General features: G+C 44.3%; 1 protein-coding gene across 1 annotated transcript in view; it reads right to left on the bottom strand.

Moving 5' to 3' along the window:
• Positions 1-22,898, bottom strand: part of CAPN2 (calpain 2) — a 32,905-nt gene that overhangs the window by 4,876 nt on the left and 5,131 nt on the right. The window contains exons 3-17 of the mRNA XM_033144697.1: positions 17,726-17,844; positions 16,809-16,942; positions 16,203-16,371; positions 11,790-11,873; positions 9,307-9,392; positions 8,495-8,569; positions 7,562-7,722; positions 6,170-6,339; positions 5,382-5,393; positions 4,518-4,729; positions 3,052-3,088; positions 2,132-2,197; positions 1,897-1,954; positions 1,669-1,733; positions 141-209 (exon numbers count right to left, since the gene is read on the bottom strand). Coding sequence (XP_033000588.1) covers positions 141-209; positions 1,669-1,733; positions 1,897-1,954; positions 2,132-2,197; positions 3,052-3,088; positions 4,518-4,729; positions 5,382-5,393; positions 6,170-6,339; positions 7,562-7,722; positions 8,495-8,569; positions 9,307-9,392; positions 11,790-11,873; positions 16,203-16,371; positions 16,809-16,942; positions 17,726-17,844 — 1,517 coding nt within the window. The remainder of the gene's footprint in view (positions 1-140; positions 210-1,668; positions 1,734-1,896; positions 1,955-2,131; positions 2,198-3,051; positions 3,089-4,517; positions 4,730-5,381; positions 5,394-6,169; positions 6,340-7,561; positions 7,723-8,494; positions 8,570-9,306; positions 9,393-11,789; positions 11,874-16,202; positions 16,372-16,808; positions 16,943-17,725; positions 17,845-22,898) is intronic.

The raw sequence follows: 22,898 nt of genomic DNA on the forward strand, positions 1-22,898 counted from the left end.
TCTATTGCTAATGGTGCATTTATACACCCTGACCACATACAACCCAGGAAGGTTAACACACTTCCACAGTCTTAGATGCCAAAGTACGTTTTAGGTAACAGAAGTCTCCCACTCTTCTTCATTTAAATATGTCTTCTTACCTGGTATTTCTGAATCTTTGTCCAAAGTACATTAAATTCCTTCAGCCCCAGCTTACCGCTACCATCAGTCTGTTTTTAGTTAGGGATATTTCGATTTCACAAAGCAAACCTAATTGGGGTGTTTTTTCTTCCAAAACAGGGTATGTTTCGGCAAGTGGTTATTTTTGAAAATCAGGGTAGAGAACGATGCCAGTCCCATTCTAGATTCTTTTTCCTATGTACTGGTAAACTCCCTGATGTATTTTGCATGTTTAAAAAGCAACCAGCATCAAAACTTTATTAGAACTCCAAATTTCTGCCCAAATTTGCTGACATTTACCAGTTTATCAGGCGTGTTGTGAATACCCAGCTTGCCTCCATGGCAAAGAGTGTTTATGATCGGCTTCAGATGGTGAGTCAACAGTGCCCTTTCCTGGACAAGGATAGCTTTGCTACTGTGACTCACGTGTGGGTAACCTCATGCTTACAAAATACTGCAATGTGCTTTGTGTGGGGCTTCCCTTATAGCTGGTTCAGAGGCTGCAGCTGGAGCTTAATGCTCATGGGCAGAGTAGTGCCCCTTAGTTGGTACATATCACACCAGTACTGAGGACCTATACTGGCTGCTTATTAGCTACTGAGTCAGTTTTAAGGCATTCTAGCTTTCATATGAAGCCCTAAGCTACTCTGGGCCCAGGTTACCCAAGACTGCCTGCCCAGTGAGGACATTAAGCTCAACAAATGGAACTCTTGCCACAGTATGATGATTATTGGCTTATGGTGATATGGAGGTGGGCTTTTTCACTAGCAGCACCAGTGACATGGAATGCATTCCCTGTTGAAATGTAAGAGGCCCTTCTGTATTGGCATCCTGCCTTTGAAGGTGTGCACATTTACTATACAGAAGGATATCTCTGTGATTTCTCAACCCAAGTCTCCTGCTTTTATCACTGTATTGTTTTAATGGCACTGTCTTATATAGATATTTATATTTTAACAGTTTGTGTATCTTGTGTTAAATACACACACACACACACACACACACACAGAAAGAAATAACCTATTTTGGCATGTAGCAGTATATAAATTAATAACTGATTATGACACTATTTATACGGGCTACTTCATATCAACGCTACACCTAGGTCAGTATTGTCTCTTCTGACCAGCAGTGCACCTTCAAGGTGTCAGCTGGAGGTATGATGCTAATTCTGCTACAAGTGGAGGCCAGATAAAATCCTTAAATTGCCTGCATACAAAACTCGTGTCCCAGCACTGATCCAAATAAAGCCCCTTCAGATATTAGATATCTGCTAAAATGCTGCAGTTGTGAATGAATCAGATTCTCTCCCCTCACCCAATAAAGCATTTCCGATTCTCTCTCTCCCTTAGGTGGGTGGGAGCATGTATCTCATAACTACAAGGTGTTTCATCAAAGGGAATGTTGACAAAGTATGTCACAATTAGGTCTTAAAAAACCAGAAACCACTCCCTCCCCTATTATGTTGGCCCTGTAATCAGAAAGCAAGTAGATTTGGAAGAAGGATACGTCTAATAGATCAACCATTATTTTGCATGTTTCAATGCTGAAGCCATCCGATTTAATATCTTGGCCTGCAAAGAAAAACAACACACTTATTGCACACAAACAATGTATGTTCAGCATTCACGTTTGATTCCGTGGGGAACTGTGGATGTTCACAGCCAGCAAGGCAAAGCAATCCTAAAATGTTGCTAGTGAGGGACAGAGAAACAGGATTGCGAGAGAAGAACTTACGTTTTGCCATGACTTTTTTCAGAATGTTGCACAATTCAAAGGCTGAGATCTCAGCATCCTGTGGGCATGGAAAGAACAAGCACAATGGCTTACTTTAAAGTATCACCTCTGCTATCACTGTAAGCCAGCATGTTTCCCAGATCTAGTTCTGCATTTTAGAATTCTGCCTCTTGGAGATGGTGCATTTTGTAAAGAGCCACGGACCCCCGACCTGATAGAAAACTAAGGTACTCACCTCTCCAGCTAATTGCTTAAATAATTTCTTAAAACTGGGTTCAATTTCATCTTCTGTGAGTTCTTTCTAGAAAAATGAATGGCAGAGGAAACATCAGCAGACGTCTCTGGCCCAGTAACCGTCAAATATTTAAGCAAACAGATTCCTCTTCTAGGGCTATATTAAATAAATACATCATACATCTCCTTTTGCTAGGGCCAACTAATTAAAATTTAATTTTCACTCTCAATGACTGGTTCGAATTCTGTTCAGATTGAATAATGCATAAACCCTCCAGTGAATCTCAGGTTGCTTTTTTTTTCAATTCGCAGTGTTAAAGATGACAAACTGTTCAAGATAAGAAACCCATTTTACTATTTGCAATGAAGTACAGAAAAGCCTATCAAATCCAATGACAGAAATGTGTGCATAGAGGGCAATGTTCCAGTATGTTTTTTTAAAAAAAAGAGGTGGTTAACATTTTAACCTCTATTGAAAAATAAAAGTATAAGAATGAAGCCCTAATTGTAATAAAATATACAGACAGCCTCAATAATGGAGGGAGGGGACCAAAGCCGTTGGTACATTAAACCTGTGAATCAGGACTGGCAACACAGTGTGTATCTCTCTGTGTTTCTCCCAGCTCTTCTGCTCTATCCAAAATCAGACCCCGCCCCCCACCCCCACCCCACAGGCAACCCTGCAGACCTGGGTTTCTATGTAAGTTTGCAAGCTCCAAAATTCAGGGCCCTCAACAGCAACAACTGTCTTCTATGAGTCAATAGGTGAATGATGGTATAATCACTCCTAATAGCTTTGTGCATCTTCTACAATTGCTCAGGGGGAAAAACCAGCAACCTTGGAAAGCAAGCACATGTTCTCTCTTTTGCCTGTAGCACTTTGCCGTCAGCATGAACAAGTTTTCATATTAGGCATCATACCTCTTCAATATTGGCTTCAATTTCATCATCAACAACTCTAAAAATGAGCAGAGGAATGACTGTTAGTTTTATTTCATGCAAGCAGACTTAGATTGACATTTGAGCTTCTAAAGAAGGGGTAGGGGAAATCTAGGAGTTGGAATTCAGTGACACCTGGAGACCCATAGGTTTCCTATCCTAAAGGTTCCCTGGGTATTTAATATCTGGAAAAGTTTCTCTCTGCAGCTACTACAGGTACACACCTGTTTTGTAACATTCAGGTACACCCAAATGAAGCAGTTGATTGGAAACTTAGGGATCCCTTTTTGTGCACAATACGCAGAATCATTATTTTTTTGAGTGAGGGCCTAAGGCAAGGGCAAGGAACCTGTGGCCCACCAGAGATTGCTAAACTACAACTCCCATCATTCCTCACCATTGGCTATGCTGGCTGGGGCAGATAGGAGTTGGAGCCCAACAACATCTGGGAAGGCCACATGTTCCTCATCCCTGGCCTAAGTGGGCAGTCAGTATTTTACCTTCAACTTCAATGAGTAGCATTTTAAGTGAAATCATTTACAATGTGCACAGCTCTTCTCGGCAATGACAGCGATGGGAAGGGGAAGGGGAAAGCAACTGGGATGATGGAGGGTTGTGAAGGCAACAACGAGCACCAAACTTTCCATGAGTTCCTGATGCATTGAAGTAGGGCCAAGAGGCAAGAAAAACAATTTGAGAATTATCCACAGACAAAATGCATATAACACAGCCACTCTTATGGCTTGTCTGGACAGATGTTTGGAAAAAACCCCCGAAGACTACTTATATTATACTGAAAAACAGACAAAAGGATGGATGTAGCACTAAAATTTTATGCTGTGCAACTATGACAAAACACGGTTTTAAGATTCTTTCACATATCCCTGTGGATTTGTAGTCCTCTGTCCCCAGAAGCATGGTCTGATGAAAGGGAGGGCATATTGGGGAGCTTACTCCAAATCACACACTAACATGGTGGGTTCAAGTTTTGCCTCTCTCTGTTTAACATTATTTAGGAGTAATTATATACCACTCCAAATAATTGTGGGTGGTCTATAGAAAACCCTCACTAATTTCCTGTAATGGCAGATATAAAATCAGGATGTCTCAACAGTCCTTGAAACCTGACTGGTTAGGCCCCATGGAATGAAGGATAAAGTATACCCTACTTGGTTGTTCAAGTCCTTGGTCCAGCCTTTCCCAATCTGGTGCTTTCCAGATGTTGTTGGACTACAACTCCCATTATCCATTAACCATTGGCCATGCTGGCTGGGACTGACAGGAGTTGTAGTTCTCTTTCCTTTTAACCTTCACCACATAGGCCATCTAATTGACTGGGATATACAACAAGATCCTGAAGCAATATGGTTCCCCCAGTGCTTTGAGATTCATAAAACCATTCAAGATAGGGAGAAACAAAGAAAAATAGAGTAGAGGCAGTGACATACTGTGAATCCGCATTCTTTTCTGAGAAGACTCGGAGGCAGAAATCCCCGTTCTTGTTGGGTTCAAAAGTGGATGGCACAATGATGTACTCTCCTGGGGGAAGCTTGAACCGATTTAACACCTCTCGGAGGTTGATGAATGTGTTTGATCGTTCCCTCGCTCGGTTCGTTAGAAAGTAGTTTTTGCTCAGGTGGACATTTGTTTGGCCAGAAGACTTCATTGGAGAAAACAACAAAAGCAATGGTATTATTCCAGTTCAGAATGCAACTGAAGAAGGGCCATGAGGACACTACACAGTTCTAAACAGCTGAGTTAATGATTACGAATATAAGAATGTTACAAGGGAAGAGAAAGACATTGAAGCATAGAAGGTGAGTTTCTATTGGCTTGAAAGGAACCTTCAGCTCAGCAAGAAAGTGGTGTCCCTCAGAACATCTGCTACAGATCAAAAGCTGAAACAGCCACCTGGGTGGGGCAGGGATGGTAGTGGGAGGGGTAAATCTAGAGCAAACCCTACAACTGCACTGATAATGAAAAGCAACCAGACATCAGATTTGAGATAAAAGTTGAGACGAGGTATCACAGAAGGATTAAAAGGTGCTGGAGGAAAATTGGCATTTTAAGGGCTTTAGAGTCCAGGGAAAGAAAAGCAGACCTTTGGCAAATAAAGTTAACGCATGGCTGTAACATTCTATGTGCTTACATCGCCCATGGTGAAAGACAAAACTTGCATGTTAAACGACATATTTCTGGAAGTTTAAACATCCGCTTTAAAATAGTTCTTTAAATGCTGATTGGAAGTTCCCCATCCTCAGGACATTCTTAGACCAGGAACATATGTTCCATTGCACAGAAGTTGCACATACCTGTGGAGGTACCTGTGGGAAAGCAAGAAGAAAAAAAAAGGTGTACATTAAATCAACAACACTCAGCAATGCTTCATCTGCCACTTGTGCACAACTCCTTTAACTGGGAAAATATTTGCCTGCTCTGGCCCTTGTAAATGTTGCAAATATGTATTATTCTAGAATCTAGATCAGTCTTTCCCAACATCTGTGCCCTCCAGATGTTTTGGGCTCCAACTCCCATCATCCCTGACCAGTGACGATGCTAGCAGGTGCTGATGAGAGAGCTTTAGTCCAAAACATCTGGAAGGTAACAGGTTGGGGAATGCTGGCCCAGGTATTATCATTCAACAAGACAACCCATTTTTCTATTAGTAGTTTTCAACATCTATGACCTTCCTAAAGGGCTGCAGTAGACCAGATAATGCTTGTCTGTTTTTGACTTTGGGGCTGATTCATGCATGAATGTTCATCACTTGATGCCTTTCTGCCAAGGGTGTGATCCATCTCCATTGAAAAAGTATTTTGAATCGGATGGTGTGCATGTTTTAGCTGCCATGTCTATGATGGCTTATGCAGAAATGCCAACTATCACTTGATGCTACACACAAATAAGTGACAAACATGCATTTGGTGAGCCAATTTTTAATGGTAAAGGCGAGATCTGAATTTTGTTGATATGCCACCATCAATCTGTGGATTACGCAACCCATGCGCAATGCAGTTCTGAACATGTCAGCTTTGATCCTGAAAAGTAATGACTCTCTCAGTTTGCAAAGAAGAAAGGAAAGCAGCAACAAGGAGCTTGCCTCATAGATGGCAAATCCAATGGTGTGCATATCCTCCCCCATCTTCCGCTGCTTCCGACGGTGTTTCTGGATCAGGCCAACAAGGAAGGTGCAGCCTCTCTCAGGATCATCGGGATCTTCATCTTCTTGCTCAAGTTTGATCAAATATTGCGGATTCATCCAGAATGTATCTGATGAAAGAAGGGAGGTTACTTGAAACCATACTCAGCTTACAGCAACTCAGCTCGTGCTGATGTCACAAAGCCGTCTTCCTGGTTTGGGAAGATACAGCCCCTTCCTTTTCAGATTTCCACGCTCACTTTAAGGACATTAAACATGTAGTTCTTTAAAGAAGCTTCAGAATGATTTTCACATGGGAGTGCAGCTGCTTGTAGCTCCTTTTCCGAATCTCTGCATTCCAGTAAAGGTCAGGTTCCAGAATCGGTGGAGCATTTTTGACAGTATGTGACAGGCCTATTTTCCCACAAAGGTCAGTGTTTTCAAAACTCCTGGTAGTTGATATTGCAGACTGAACTGGGGTGGGGTGCGGCTACAGGAGGCATTGTGCAGAGACCTCACTTACTTTTGTCCAAACAGTCTTTGACTAAACCAAAGAGGATCTTTTGCAAAAGAAGTGTAAAGTAAAGCTTGTAGATTCACAGACTTTGTAGGCCTTTCTAGGTGATTTAAAAGAAAAATCACCACTGCCCTGCAGCTTTCGTATAAACTTTCTGTCGAATAGGATCTTAAAAAATGAGATCCAGGATTATCCCCCCCCCAATCAAGCTGTTTTCACTATGCCAACTCACTATGCTCAATAAATCTGCCTTCTACCTCTGCAACCTCCCCTGCTCTCTGGGGAAACAAAGCTTTCTGTTTTCCTTCACGACTCCTTACAACACAGATTCCACTTTCCAATGCCTCCCCTCTGCTGTTTAAAGAGTAGTTGCTGTGGCTTGGGTGTCCTGCTCATCCCTGGGCCAAGACCAAGTTGGAATCAGACACATATAAAAACTGTTCTGAAAATGCTTTTTAAAAACACACCAAATTTTCTATAAGGCTCACCATCGCCATCTAGTGTCACGTTGTATATTGCACTTAAAACGTACTTAAAACGTTTTATTTGTAGCTGCATAGCTGAGTCCCAAGAGGGCAGTAACTGGGTGGTGGTGATGGTGGGGGTTCAGAAGCTTTGTGAGAACCCGAGTGAAGTTGTGCCTAAACATTGAAGTCTTGGTATATATAATTTTGTTTGGATATTGTTAGGAAATTCCAATGAAAAGCTACAATCGGTGTGGACTACAACTCCCATCAGCCCCGACTACTGCCTGTGCTGGTTCTCAGTGATAGTAACTGGAGTACAACATCTGGATGGCACCAGGCTGGCTACTTCTATCCCGAAGAGTGACTTACCTGGGTAATTTCTGCACCCACCAGCGGTGGATCCTCTCCTCCAGTTCCCATCCAACAAATTCAGGCTCCACTTCTTGAACTTGTCACTGGCCAGTGTATCTGGAGTCAAGTTGCAGATCTCAAGGCGGGAGTAATGCCTCAGGAAATCACTAAATGACATCCTATGGAATAGTGTCAGGGAAAAAAAAATACCTACTAAGAAAAGACGATCCTGATATGCTTCTTCCCATCAGTTGTATTATAGCTGGTAATAGTGTGAGACTCTTAATCTCAGGGTTGTGGGTTTGAGTTCCACCTTGGGCAAAGGTTTCCTGCACTGCAGCAGACTGGACTAGATAAGCCTCATGATCCTGTTCCAACTCTACAACTCTATGATTCTATCAAATCAGTTGCCCCTAGAAAAATCTCTGGACAACATGATGGCAAGCTCCCTTGGCAAGCTGCAACATCAGTTGGCTATTATGCATTTAGGATAAGAAATGCTTTTTTTAAAAAAAAAGATCACCCACTTGGAATCTTTCTCCTACAGACCATTTACTCAAGTTAGAAAAACTCTGAATTTTCCACCAGCCATCAAGGTGTTTTAGGTATTATTATTCATTTTTATTATATGAGAAACAAAACTAAATACAGCAAAGCAAAGACAAAGTTTTGGGTGTTCTATACTAGGTCTGTGTGTATTCCAATCAGAACTGGTTCCAGAGATCCATTTACAATTTGATGGCTGCAGGTATGTCAGCTTTCAGTACACTAGAATAGTATTAAAAATGTCTTCCCCTCCATTTGGAAAGTTAGGGGAGGGCTGTAGTTCAATCGCTGGCATCTCCAGGAGGGGCAGGGGCATCCTGGACACCTGTTGCCAGACAGTCGGCGGAGACAATATTGAGCGAGATGAACTCCATGTAAAGCAGCTTCATTATGTTTCATCCTTACCAAAATTCTCCATCTTCATGTCTCTGGGTGAGCCTCTCTCTCACTTTAGGATCAACTCCGTTCCAGCTTGGACAGCTAAAAACATAAAGCCAGTTTAATGTCCATCTTTAGAGCAGGAGGTGGCCTCTCCAGAATTCCTCGCCTCCCCCACCAACCACCGCTAATGCTTGCTGGCACAGATGCAGCAGCATTTAAAGCAGGAAAAGCATAACTTACATACAGAGGGAATCCACTTATCTGAAGCGGGGAAAAATTCCTGAAAGACTCATTAAAGTGCTAGAAAATGCACCTGTGATCTAGGTCTTACAGTTACCAGACTGCTGTCAAGAAGTCACTGCAGTGACACCGTTTTAGAGTTTGGTAACCTGAAATGTGAAACTTTTTGGGACGCGGGTGGCGCTGTGGGATAAACCACTGAGCCTAGGGCTTGCTGATCAGAAGGTTGGCGGTTCAAATCCCCACGACAGGGTGAGCTCCCGTTGCTTGGTCCCACCTCTTGCCCACCTAGCAGTTCAAAAGCACGTCAAAGTGCAAGTAGATAAATAGGTACCGCTCCGGCAGGAAGGTAAACGCCGTTTCCGTGCACTGCTCTGGTTCGCTAGGAGCGGTTTTGTCATGCTGGCCACATGATCCGGAAGCTGTATGCTGGCTCCCTTGGCCAGTAACGCGAGATGAGCGCTGCAACCCCAGAGTCGGACACGACTGTACCTAATGGTCAGGGGTCCCTTTACCTTTTTACCTAATGTGAAACTTTACGCCCAAATGTGGTTTATTGGAAATGCACAGCTCTGGCCTCCAGGCTTGAAACTCACTTGTCGTTCCATTTTCCAGTCCATTCTACTTCCCCCCAGGGGTTCCGGATTCTGATCAACTTCTGCAGGCTGCCTCGGAAATTCACCTGGCAGGATTAGAAAAATGTTAAGTTCACTATCAGATGGGAACTGGGGAAATCAGGTCCTTTCCATTTTCTTTATGCTGAGAAACCTGCTGCTTATATTGAATAAGTCTGCACTGTTACCGGGTTGTTATTGTTTGTTATTTTGCATCAAGACTTGTTATTTCCTGTGGAATACAGGTTTTTTTTTGTCCGACCAGTAGTCACAGCATGAAAAAAAAGAGCAATGTTTTCCCCAAACTCTTTCATGTTGTTCTCCAGCCTTCTTGCCTTCACCTTCAGCATTGACTTCTGAACTCCCAATGAAACTGCAGTGAAAGCAATGTAAGCGACTCGCTGTACAATCTTGTGTGAACTTACTCAAACGTAAGTGGCACAGAGGTCAGTGGGCTTTGCTTCCAGGTGCTTGGGAGTAAGCCCCACTGAATTCAACCATTACGTGTGTGTAGACATGTACAGGATTGCACGGTTAGTCTGCCCTTCATACTTCCTCTTCCACAATGGCAGGGGAGTTGCTTCCCAGGGGCATAATCTCATTTGGTTAGCGAGGATGTGGGAATATTCCTATTGGAATATTGGAATGTAGTCTAGGTCTTTCTCACCCAATAGGGTATGTGAAGTGGGACAACACAGAAAATCTAATATACTATGTATAAGAATGTTGTTTATATGAATTCCAGAGAAAGAAACATGACATGATAGGTTAGGTAAATGATAAAAAATGTGAGCCGTGGTGGAGGGGAGGGGCATGTTAACCCTTTTGCTCCCCCCCCCATGGTCCTGATCTTAAGCAGCCCCCTCCACATTGGCTATTTTGATTGGAACTGGCACTAATGGGAGCCTTCTTCCCAGTGGAAATAGTATGTTTGTTTGATTCCCAAATCCCCTCTGTGTGCCATGGACCCACTCTGGCTCCCCCCCACACACAACTACCTATTTTTTATTTCTTTTTTAAAAACAGCTCCGTAGTGCCAAACTGCATAACACACCTTGCATCAAATTTGCCTTAAGAGAGTGTAGCTCACAGCACTGCTATGAGGATGAATTGGATGGGGAACAGATTGCAAAGGCCTGTGCATCATATGCACTATGGCAGCAGTTGCTGGAATAGCAATATCAAGGGCAGCCGCAGTGCTTGGCTAGTGGCCTGGAATAAAAGAAGCCCCTTGGAACATCCTGGAGAGGCTTCAGAGGCAGAATTCAGTTCCCTTCTCAATCGGAGCAGCATGTTCCCCCTGACTGTTGATACTGGGAAATGCTGAAGCAAAAGCATCCAAGGCCAGCTGCAATCAGAAGTCTGCCAACAGCTCATTATCATGCCCGCCCTTTGTACAGCCTGCCAGGGAGTCAGCTTTAGACAACATTTTAATCAGAAGGGCAGGGATGGTTCCAGCATAATCACTCTGGGTATCTTCCAAGGCTCACTGAAGTTATTAGTGAGAGAGAGGGCTGAGATTATCATATATTATCTCCCTTTCCCTTTCCACCATACCTGCTATCCATCATAAATTTAACCCTTTCCAAACTGTGAGCTGTCTTTTACAGCAGGCCATTGAGCTGGCAGAGAGAGGTGGTGAACAATGAATTTCAGTGCCTGGATCTGAACCACTTTGCGTTGGGATAAGTGCAGGTGATGACGGGGGTGCTCCTAGCTGGTGGGGCAAGTTAATTGCACTAGAAGCCTCCAGGGCAACAGGAGTGCAGGAGCTGTCTAAAAGCCCTTTGCAAAAGTGCTTTTTGAAGCAGTCCTGCATTTTTCCTCTAAGTGGGTGGGGCTGAGGGAGAGCAGGCACCTCTCCCACCTCAGTTTAAAGGATAAGCATACTGCTGCTTCAAAGAGTGCTTTTGCAAAGGACTTTAACGGCTGCTCAGATGATGAGCAGATTAAATCCTGTTGCTTTGGGTGCCCAATCCTGTTCCCCTCTGCAGGATTAAACCCTCTCCTTCCACCCACCAGTGATATCAGCTGGTGGATGAGAATGGTTTGGGGGAAATGGCCTCATGGACCAAACTGGACCTCTTGGTGGCCATGGACTGAAGAGTCCCCATCTTGGCCATAAGATGTACCCTGTGATGGAGCCAGGGGGAAACATGGTTTGTGCCACTATGCTTGTGTGCCCCTCACATGTTATGTGATTTCCCGGAAAAATGAAACTTAAGCACATTGTGGGTTCACTAATTGGCAACATGTGATACAGCTCACAGCAAATATTTCTTAGCATTTCAAGAGGGCTAGTAAGGCAAAATTTGGCTGGTGGGAGACTTCATAGCCACAAGAGGGCAGTACATTCAAACATTTCACAGATAATACCTCAGATGCATAGGAAATAATACTGGCCCAAAATGATATCATATCCTTAGTGTACTATGTTTTGCCATTTCCCAAGATGGAGAGGTTACCTCTTCTGCACCTGTAACAGAGTATGCATGCCCTTTGACCAGCTTCTGTGTGGTGACAGCCTCTGTCTCAGCAGCACTTGTGATCTGCAAACACACACAAAAATATCACTGCTCCTGAGGTGACACAATCCCTCACTGAAGCGCCGGGTGTCATGCTGAATGCTACAGCAGCAATTGCTCCTGCAGGGGGCTTGACAGCTCCATGAGCTCTTCTCGTTTTCCTTCATACTCTGCACCCTGGTCTTTGACAAGAGGAATTGGCAAATGCGAACCAGCATCCCCCCCCCATTGTTTACTTCTGCTTGTGTCAGCTGAGGTGCTGGGGCTTGCCAAATTTCTCACTGCTTCTCAGAAAAAATTGATTGCATTCTCCCTCTCTTAAAAGACTCTCTTCCATCTCATATAAACAGTGTTATTGTATGAATCTTTGGCTCTTGGGCCTATTTACAGTTCAAACCTTAAGAATGGGCAACCTGACAAAACAATGCAATTTTGAATGTAATTTCTTTTAAAAAATGCTCTCCTAGTTGCATACATGTTTAATGCAATTTTCTTAATATACACATTTTCCCAGGCAATTTCCGCCTTCCGTTCTGTATGCTACTTTTCACTAGTATATGCATTTGTACGCAGTTTCTCCTTATGCACACGTATTTGCCCATGTTTCGTGCTGCATCACAGCATTTGGAGAAGTGTGGATTTTTAAGGATAGATGTGTTTTCGTGTATTGTTCTTCTGGGAAGTGCACATTAAAGTCGGTTCACTCTGGTACAGTTAGGGTTTAGAGATCACAGAGAATGAATCAGGGCATCAGAACCTGGGGACATGGGGGGGGGATGCAGTTTTGTCCTCAGATGGAAAAAGTTTTCTTGTGAAGGCTGAGAATGAGAAGCCAGCAGAGGCAGGCATTTCTGGGAACTATAAGGTTGTATTGTTTACAGTGCTGTCAAGTATCCCGTTTTCCCCGGGAATCTCGCTTATTTCAAGCAGTTTCCCACTGCTATCCCTTATTTTTTATATCCCTTTAATTTCCCGTTTTTTCAAAGGAAGCAGCTCCTCCCCCTCCCCCTGCTGGCCAGGGACTGGGAAGACCTCGCCTCCTTGCAGCCTCAAAGCAAGCGGGAGCCATTTCCCGCGCTTACAGGCGTCGTAGCCCACGGGCAGTGTTCCCAAAATATAGTAAGCCTACTGCGCGCGTTCACACCAGCGCCGCCCACTTTTGCTTCTGGCTCCACCCACCACTGCCATGTGACTGTCCCCGGGATAGGTGAGGCTGCTGATCCCTTATTTTCAAATCCGAAACTTGACAGCTATGATTTGTTTAATTTTTGACTGGGCTGTTTGCCCTGCTTTGTGCTACTATGAAAGTGAATTCTAAACAACTTGCCCCTCCTCCTCTGAAAAATAACAAAAATAGCATCCCCACATCCCTGGGAGCTACTTGCAGCCTGTTACCATATTGATAATACTTAGCCTTTGCTGTGTGTCTTCCAAATATATTTTATATATTAAAGATTTGCATTCTTGGCCTTGAGTTCCTGTCCTTGGGTCTTATTACACTGTCTTTTTTATTTTATCTTGAAACCAAGGGATTACAGTCAAGCCCCCTTAAGCCTCCGGCAGAAGCTCCTTCCTGGAGTGATAGCCTTTTGTTTACAGAAATACTGTTTACATTACCAAGCCTCTGCCCACCTGAATACTTATCCAAACTGGCCCTTTTCCAACAAGGCTTTCTCAATTTTGAGCCTGAAATGCATGCAACCTCTAGGATCGGTTTCTGCAGCTGTAAGACAAAGGGGGCTCTGCACCACTCATGCCTGGCCACCTGCTATCTGATGCTTTGGTCTGCAGAATTGAAAGAACTCGATCTGCCACAATGCAGAAATTTTGAAGCCAGAGTGGTGTGAGGGATAGAATGCTGGCCGTGGAAAATACTGGACCCGATTACGTTTGTTTAAAAAAGGGCTATCTAAGGCAGGGGTCAGCAAACTTACCGGACCTTGGGCCGGTGTCTCCACCACCGATCGTGCAGAGGGTGGGGGAGCACACGCCCATATGCGTGCGCATACGCTATTTCCGGTGCACTTCTGGGTCGGAGGAGCACCAGAAATAGCTTGCGCACATGTTGTACGGGCCTCCTCCGACTCGGATGTGCACCAGAAATAACGCTTGTACATGCGCACAAGCTATTTCCGGTGCTCTCCAACCCAGAAGTGGGCAGCCGTGCCGTGCCGTACCGGTAAGAGCGGGCGGCGGCAGGGGTCGCCACAGGCCGGATAAATGAGTCCCCTGGGCCTTATCCGGCCTGCGAGCCTTAGTTTGGAGACCTCTGATCTAAGGTATCTAACTGTTGGAGATGCAACAGGGATAATGCTTCTCTTAAAAATATGTTTTTTCATTGTCCTATATTGAAATATTTCTGGCAGAAGGTAACTGAAACTATCAACAGAACTGTACGGAACAACCTTATAATTACCGAGCAAAATATCCTTTTGAATTATATGCCTGGCACATGGAACCTTACAAAAGGACAATATGAGTGGACTCTCCATGCCTTTACCACACCAAAAAGTCTTATACTAGAATTAGAAAAATAATAATGTTGCTCCCTTGTACGATTGGATTGAAGACCTATACAAACTCGCAACCTATGAACAACTTGCATACAAATGCAGACTTGCCATGGACAAATTCAATGATATTTGGAATCCATTCTTACAGATACTGTAATAGGTTAAGATCTGGTGAAGTACGATAACAACTTTGTAAAGTATAAAGTTTTGGGGTCCCCCCTCCCCCTTTTACTTTCCCCCCTACACAGCTTCTGTTTCTCTTTATCCCTCTTTTATTTACGTCTCACCATGTTTAGTGCACATATAATTTTGTACTTTTCAACTTTCAATAAAGATGTCTGGGAAAAAGAAAGAAAGAATGCTGGGCGTCGGCTAGAGAAAACCAGTCTGTTTCGCAGCCATGGTGAAATGACATGCGAAGGCAGATGCCCTGTGGTTTTCGAAAGATAGCCCCATAATCACTCTCAGAAGGGCGAGCGATTTAAAGCACAAAGCAGATTTATGGGCAAGGAGGGGCAAATCCCTGCCCTGCCTGCCGCTCCCCACTCCACAGCCTGTGCCCCGTCACCAGGCTGTTTTCTTCAGGGCTTCAGCAATGGAAGCAAACTTGGCCAGGAGAAAAAGCTGCTGGGGCAGTGGAACCACAGGAAGCAAAAGAGGGTGGCAAGAGTTCAGCACTCCCAATACTTGTCCTATAGATTCAATCCCTCACCCTCCACTTTAAAGGTTATTGAGAAGACCCATGTTGAAAGACACAGATCAGATCCAAAAAAAGCTCACCAGATGGTTGAAGGCTAGCCACCACCTCCCAGCCTAACTTACATCATGAGGGGCAGGGTGGAGCATCCCAAAATGTCGATGACGATTATGATTCCTCGGCATTATCCCTTAAGTTATTATTGCATGTGAGAGTTTTGATTCACATTCACAGCTCTCTCGCCTGCAAATGCTTCTCCATTCATTACAATGCTGGAAACAACTTTTAGGGATGCACGTGCAGAGTTAATATCCACACAGGAGAGCAATGTACATGCACCATAACGTGCCTCAATGATGAGAAATCACTGGCTTCTAGATGCTGCTGCAATACAACTCCCATCATCCCTGACCATTAGCTATGCTTGCCATGACTGAAGGGAGCTGGAGTCCAACAGCATCTGGAGGGGGGCAGGTTCCCCATCCCTGGTGTACACAGAACTCGGAATCAAATGTGTTGTCTGCAGCTACATGGTGGAGGTCTCCAAAGAGACCCTTCTTTTCTTAGAGTCACACATTTGGGGATTTATTTCAGACAGGGGAATTAAAGGTGTGTGCAGGTATATTCTTAAAAAGGGTAGCCAGAGCAGTCTTACTTATTTTTTATTCTTTTAGAAAGCAATCTGATTTAGAAGCATCTAATGAAGTGGAACCCTAGTCCAAGAAAGCTTGTGCCCTACTAGAATTTGTTAGCATTTAAGATGCCACAAGACCCTTTGTGTACTGAGGCAGGACTCTTGGGACCCAGCAAAGAATTGCTCAAATGAAACTACGAGGTGAAAATACACCCAGCCACTAGAGAGCAGCAGCTGCCTTTGTGCTGCTCAGTTGTTGCAAAGGGATGTTAACATACACAATGGAAGAGGTAAGGAGAAGTCTTCTTTTGGGGGCCTTTCTTGCCCTAAAGTCTCATTCAGATTAGCACCAGCCATTCTTATAGGAGGGGAAGGGCTCTGGATTTTCCACTCCCTGTGCACTACCTGGAGGTTTGGAATTCTGTACTACCTCACAGTCCCCTAACTAAAGCAACCTTCCAGTTGCTCCATGCACAAAAGAACCCGGGACAGCTGCAGAGAAAACTCACATCAATAGAGCATCCCAGGAGAGAGCCCTTCTGAAGAGCCTTCTGGATGATTTTGAACAGGTTCGACGGTGGCTTTTGCAGCTCGTACCACTCTGCAATTCCACCAGTGAAGTCCTCAAAGCCCTCAGTGGTGCTTCCTCCAGAGAGAGCCTCATATGATCCATTCGCCCTGTGTAAGATGCAAACATGACATTTCAACTTTCTTTTCTCGGCCTTTGAATTTAAAGTGTAGCATAGCTAAAGCCTCACATTCAGGTGTCTGCATTTCTTCTTTTTCATTCACGGAAAGCCCAAGGTCAACATGGGATACATCAAAATGTTTGACACACGGATCTGATCATGTACCTTAGCTATATGTATATTAAATAATCACACTATTAATCCATATGGACTAGTGCTCCTGATGCTACAAAGAGGAATGATTCCTTCCTAATGCAAACCATTGTGACTCCAGTGTAGTCAACTGACTTGATGAAATGAAAGATGTGGCAAAAAAAAAGGCTTGGCCTGGGCAGAGCCCCAAGGGCCAGGCAGAGGGGCTTGGAGTGCTCAGCCCCTGGGCTTGAGGTTCCCCACCTCTGATGCAGTACTTATAACTTTACTTACTTGGCATAAGCTTTCTCCAGCAGAGCGCTCCAGAACTCACTCCTTTGGGCTGAATGAACAAAGAGGAGCTCTCCATCTTTGGTAGGTAGCCTGTCATCAACAACAACATCCACCCACTCTCCATACTGCCAGAACTGAAAACAAATAATCATCATCACCACAATGTGTTAGAAGGCATGTGCTTGACCACAGCTGAAAACAACTTGGGACCAGGTTAGCTGAAGGAGCTTCTCCCCTTACATAATCGTCCAGACCTCAAGATAATCTTCAGCAACACTGCTCTGGGTGCCCTCAGTGAGGAAAGGGACTTCTTGGTGATGGCAGCTCAGTTATGGGATGCCCTCTGCAGAGCGTACTGTCTGGTGCCAGATCACTTCACCAAAAATTTCACTTGAGAAACAGCTTTTTGAACCTCTAAAAGCTTGCTACTTTATCTGCAGTGTAAGAGTAGGTTAGGTATCTTCTAAAAATATATATATAACCTATAACAGCCCCTTTCCTCAACCTTGTGCCTTCCAGATCTTGTTGGACTGTAACTCCCATCATCCATGTTCACTGGCCATGTTTGCTTGGGAGTCAGACCCCAACACTAACCTGAGGTCACCAGGCTGAGGAAAGGTGACTGATACCACTCTGAATGCTATTCATTTCAGAAAAATCCCTTTAGCTCAGGTGTACAAAAAGGAACTTGTAGCAGGAGAGCATTACCTCCAGACAAGCATGCAGCTTTAAATTTGTTTTAGGCAAAAGAATAAATCACTGCCTTGAAGGGTAATTGTATTGTACAATGTGCACATTTCTTCCAGGAGGGGTGGATCAGGTCGGTTCACACCTGATTCCGCTGGCAAATACAGTGCTAATAAGAGAAAGCAGTGTAACCCTTCCAGGGAAAAGGCAGAAATCAGTATCTGTGGTACCTGGAAGTGGAATATTCCTGCATATCTATCTTTGAAGCTTTGATCGCTGGGCACAACTCTAGCCAAAACTTCTTCATTCAATGTGAGAGAAGCAATGGCTGCCAGGAGCCAACAGTCTCCTGTGAAAGCAAAACAAAAGTATTTCCCATTAGCCTTGATGCTCTTAAATAAATAAAGGGGGTTGGAGTGAGAAGCAGAAGGCACTTAAAGTCCTATTGATCTTAACAGGAGAGATTAACATAAGAGCAGGACAGAGTACTCTAATTATGGCAGGGGGGACGACAGCATGTATTGTGCTGTTGTGGTGATGTGAGGAGGGTAATTTTTATTTACCTGCTCCCCTTAAAATCAACTGGGGAGTTCATTTGCAACAGGTCCAGGTGTTAAGTTGCACCACCAACAGGGGTACGGACATGGTCTTGGAAGACACGGCAGAAGTGTGTTCATTCCCTGTGCTGTCCCATCCTACCCAAAAGTACATCTCATTTTAGCAATTCCGCTGGCACATCTTTGGTCGTGTTGTGCCAATCTGAGGTGTTCCACTGGTATCTGCCATGGTTGTAGGTAATCTGGCATTCTGCCATCCCTTGAGCACAAGATTGCCCTGCAAGTCACCTAATGAGACCTGCAGGTATAGGGCAGTATACAAATTTTAATAATAATAATAATAATAATGAAATCCACAAAAATTGGGCTGAATTACGCCCAGTGATATTTGGCATAGAATAGTTGGGAAGCCTTCCTTAATAAAATGGGAATAGTAATAAGCTTTCCCCAAGACGGATGAATACAGAATTACCAACATGTTTGGATTTTCACATGATTTCAGTCTCTGCAGAATCTTGCTTTGAGAATTCTGGATTAACCTGATCCATCTATGATATCAACAAACAAGGTCCTCCCCAACATGTGTGGAAATTCACTGATGCCTTTCTGTTCCAGCAGACTTTTCCAACTTTCATAGTTTTGCCACCTGTGAGTCAGAGAAGCTCTGTAGACTGGCTCTGCCTTCCAGAAGCGGATGGTTAGCTGCTAACCAGTGCTGCTGGATGAGAGCCAATGTACACTCGCCTCCTCACCTTTATGCCTGCAGCAGCACTGCACTTTACCAAACACACAAACAAAACACAAATTACTGAATAAAGAAGTCAATGGAGGGGAGGGGGGAAATAACTTCAGCATTTTCAAACTGAATAAACAAAACTCTACTGTCAAGATCAACTGTCTGTGATGACTGTTAAATGCCAATGAACTCCACTGGTGCATCAAAGCATCTTGAGATCTCTTATCATCCAAAGGCTAGACAGGTCCTGAGAATCTGAAACAGCAGCTCACAGGGAAATTCCAATGTTTGTCTACCATCACCAAGAAGCAAGTACAAAAGGTAAGGATGGCCAATGGACTCCCTGGACACCAATGCTTAGCAGTGACTAAATAGCAAAGTATCAGTTAAGCTCACATAGCAGATGTACTGCACCTATGCCCATAGTGGTACGCAATGCCATGAGCCAATGAAGATCTTGGTTTTGCAACTGTAGAGTGGCTGTGCTTGCATCATGCACTCTTTCTCTTTAGTAACTGCTCATCAACATAAAAAATAAACAAATTCCTTCCAGTAGCACCTTAGAGACTAACTAAGTATGTTCCTGGTATGAGCTTTTGTGTGCATGCACACTTCTTCATCAACAGTGATGCTTGGCAAGTAAAAAGGTAAAGGTAAAGGTAAAGTACCCCTGGACGGTTTAGTCCAGTCAAAGGCGACTATGGGGTTGCGGCGCTCATCTCACTTTCAGGCTGAGGGAGCCGGTGTTTGTCCACAGACAGCTTTCTGGGTCATATGGCCAGCATGACTAAATCACTTCTGGCACAATGGAACACCGTGACAAAAGCCAGAGCACACGGAAACGCCATTTACCTTCCTGCCACAGCGATATGTATTTATCTACTTGCACTGGCATGCTTTCAAACTGCTAAGTTGGCAGGAGCTGGGACCGAGCAATGGGAGCTCACCCCATCGTGGGGATTCGAACCACCAACCTTCCGATCGGCAAGCTGATTTGGATCCCAAACAAGAGGCAGTGCCATACCGAGGGGGGGGTGATGGGGGCGGAGCGCCCTGCGTGCCAGCCTGGGGGGAAGATGACACTTGGTACCACCCCCCCACTCCCAAGCAGCCGCCTGGCACCCCTTCTGTGCAGCAGTGGCAACTTTTAAGACTGCAGCGTGTGAGCAGCAGCACAGATGTCTGTCTGTGCTGCTGCTTGTGCGCTGCAGCCTTAAAAGTTGCTGCTGCCGCACGGAAGGAGTGCCAGCCGCTTTCGCCCGGTATCTTGGGTGGAGTGCGCATGCGCCGTGATGTCAGGGCATGTGCGTGTGTGTGCGCTAGGGAGCGGCACCCTGCCCCTGGGGGTTGCCCCGCGTTTGCTGCTCCGGGCGGCAAAGCAGCTCCCTACGCCACTGACAAGAGGTGAACCAGACATGCCAGAAACTAGAATGAATTGATAGATACAGATCCGAACCAAATCTTGTGGAAAGTACATTAATTAGTGCACAGCTTCTGACATGTGTCCCCCCCTATAGAAGCTACCGTATCTTCTTAAAAAGTTGATGGTTTTGCCTCTGTTCTTTTGCATGCTGCTTTGGCACAAGAATTTCCTTCCCTTCTATAGTGGTTTCACTTACTGTGAGATTTATGGTAAAAAAAACAACACAGCAGATGCATTAGAAATGGGCAGTAGAAGATGAACTTGAAAAAGAATACATAATCAGCAGAAGCAATTGGCAAAGCTCAACTGCTTCAATCTGCGCACATATTAAACTGTTCCACCTCAAAGCCCACAGCAGGATGGGGTGAACATGAATATATGTATTGCAAGCAGTGATGATGGTGCTGTCAACAGCACCTCCCTCACTGAAAATATTAGAACTGTACACCGCCCTAGTGAGTAAAAAAGGAGATCCTCACGGCACAACAACACAGTATTGTAGAAAAATGCATACATGAATTTTTACAATGTAAATGTGGCTTTAATTTCTGGGGAAGATATACAGTATCTGCTACTGAAATCAGAGGGGAAACACTAGGCTTTTTATAGGTCATTGCTGTGATACTATAGCAACATCCTTTGAAAAAAAACCAACCATAAATATTGAGCATGCTTCCTCTATGCGAAAACCATTCTGCTACAATGACTCACTGTGCGCAGTGAGCTTTGCAGTAATGTGCAACTATGCAACAATACAAGATACACATAAACATTAAAAAAACTAGAATATGAGAAAACGCATCTAAAAATTCCTAAAAGATTCATTAATTAATTCAAAGGAGGGTTTTTTTTTAAACCCACAAATCTTTATAAATTTTACAGTGCTGAAAGTTTGCAAGAGTCTGTAATGTTCAATGGCCCAATTTCTACATCACATTAACTCACGGTTAAAAACAAGCTATCGTTTTATTTGTAAGCGAACCACGCCAGTGTATGCTGCTGAAAAGTTCTCACTCTGCTCCAGCTATGCCACTGGGTAACATGTCTGGCTTGTTGTGACACCCAAATCTGGACTTGTGAATTGTTTCCTGTGTATGGATGTCATAACAAACTGCACTTTTTTGCTTTTTGGCAGCACACGTGAAGCAGCAATGTGCATACTGCATACTCAGATTAAACCACAGTTTGCTTCAAACTAAGGTTTCATGGTTGCTTTAAACCAGGGGTCCCCAAACTAAGGCCCGTGGGCTGGATACGGCCCGCACGAACCAATTATCCAGCCCCCAGCGACCCCCACCGCCCGCCAACCCTCTCTTATCGGCGTGGCTGCCCATCTCCGGGTCGGCGTGGCAGTGGAAATAGCTTATGCGTATGCATCATTTCCGGCACAGTTCTGGCGCGGCGCAGCACTGGAAATAGCTTTTGCGCATGTGCAAAGTGTCATTTCCGGCACACTTTTGGGTCTGAGGAGGCCTGTGTGCACGCACAAAAGCTATTTCCGGTGCTGCGCTGCGCCAGAAGTGCACTGGAAATGACGCTTGTGCACGTGCGTCACCGGAAAAAGTGAGTGCGCGCGCATATGGGTGCGCACTCCCCTGCCCTCCAGCCCGCCACGCGATCGGCGCCAGAGGAACCGGCTCGAGGCCAGGTAAGTTTGGGGACCCCTGCTTTAAACTATGGTTTAATGTGATGTGCAAACCAGGCCATTATGTAAGTCTCAAATTAACATGGACCGCCTCTTTTGCACACTAACTGCAAGCCATACAATCTGAAAAATATAATGAATGTTACATTCTTCTTAGTTAAAACAAGCTTCATTTTTAAAAGGGGAAAAGTATTGTAATTGTTAAATTGTTAAATGACTGATTGCTACACCTAACTCTCTCTCCGTGTCACAGTGCTGGAGTGCCTTCCATCAGCTTTGGCTAGTGGCCCAGCTACGCCCCTATCTGGACAAGGATAGTCTAACTACTGTTGTCTATGCTCTGGTAACCTCAAGGTTAGGTTACTGCAATGCTTTATATGTAGGGTGCCTCTGAAGACGGTCCAGAAACTTCAGCTGGTGCAGAAGTCAGTGGCCAGGTTGCTCACCGGAGCAAGACGCTTTGAGCATATTACACCAATCCTGATCTGAATGCACTGGCTACCAGTTAGTTTCCAATTCAAAGTGCTGGTTATGACCTATAAAGCCTTAAATGGCTCAGAACTTGCCATTCAGTGCCACAGTGCATACTACTTTGATAACTGCAGGTTAGAGGAATGTTGCAGACTGGTGAATGACACAGTTTCTTCACACACATATCTACTTAATCCCTGAAGTTTCTAAGTGGTGTACATAAAAATTACTAAAAGTGGATAAAATCAATTAAAGTTAATAATAATAAAGACAGAAAACTTCCTTAAAATGACTGTTGGAATAGTAAGGTCTTGCTGCAACTACTTCAGGTTCGTGACAACATGAAATCCAGAACAACGGTGCGGTATGGCTCTGTGTCCAAGAAAAATGCAACATTAAATAAAATAATGTGTAGTTTGTGTCACTGCAAGGACAAAAAGAAAGGAAACCTTACAACAGAACATCGTAGCTCGCAGCTATGAAGGAAGGCCAATGTCATGGTTATGTTTGTCCCTGGATGCAGCCAGTTGAAATCAATGCATACCTGCCCTGAAGCACAAACAACATTCTT

This window comes from Lacerta agilis, chromosome 3 (assembly GCF_009819535.1).
Source record: "Lacerta agilis isolate rLacAgi1 chromosome 3, rLacAgi1.pri, whole genome shotgun sequence".
In the NCBI taxonomy this organism is placed as follows: Eukaryota; Metazoa; Chordata; class Lepidosauria; order Squamata; family Lacertidae; genus Lacerta; species Lacerta agilis.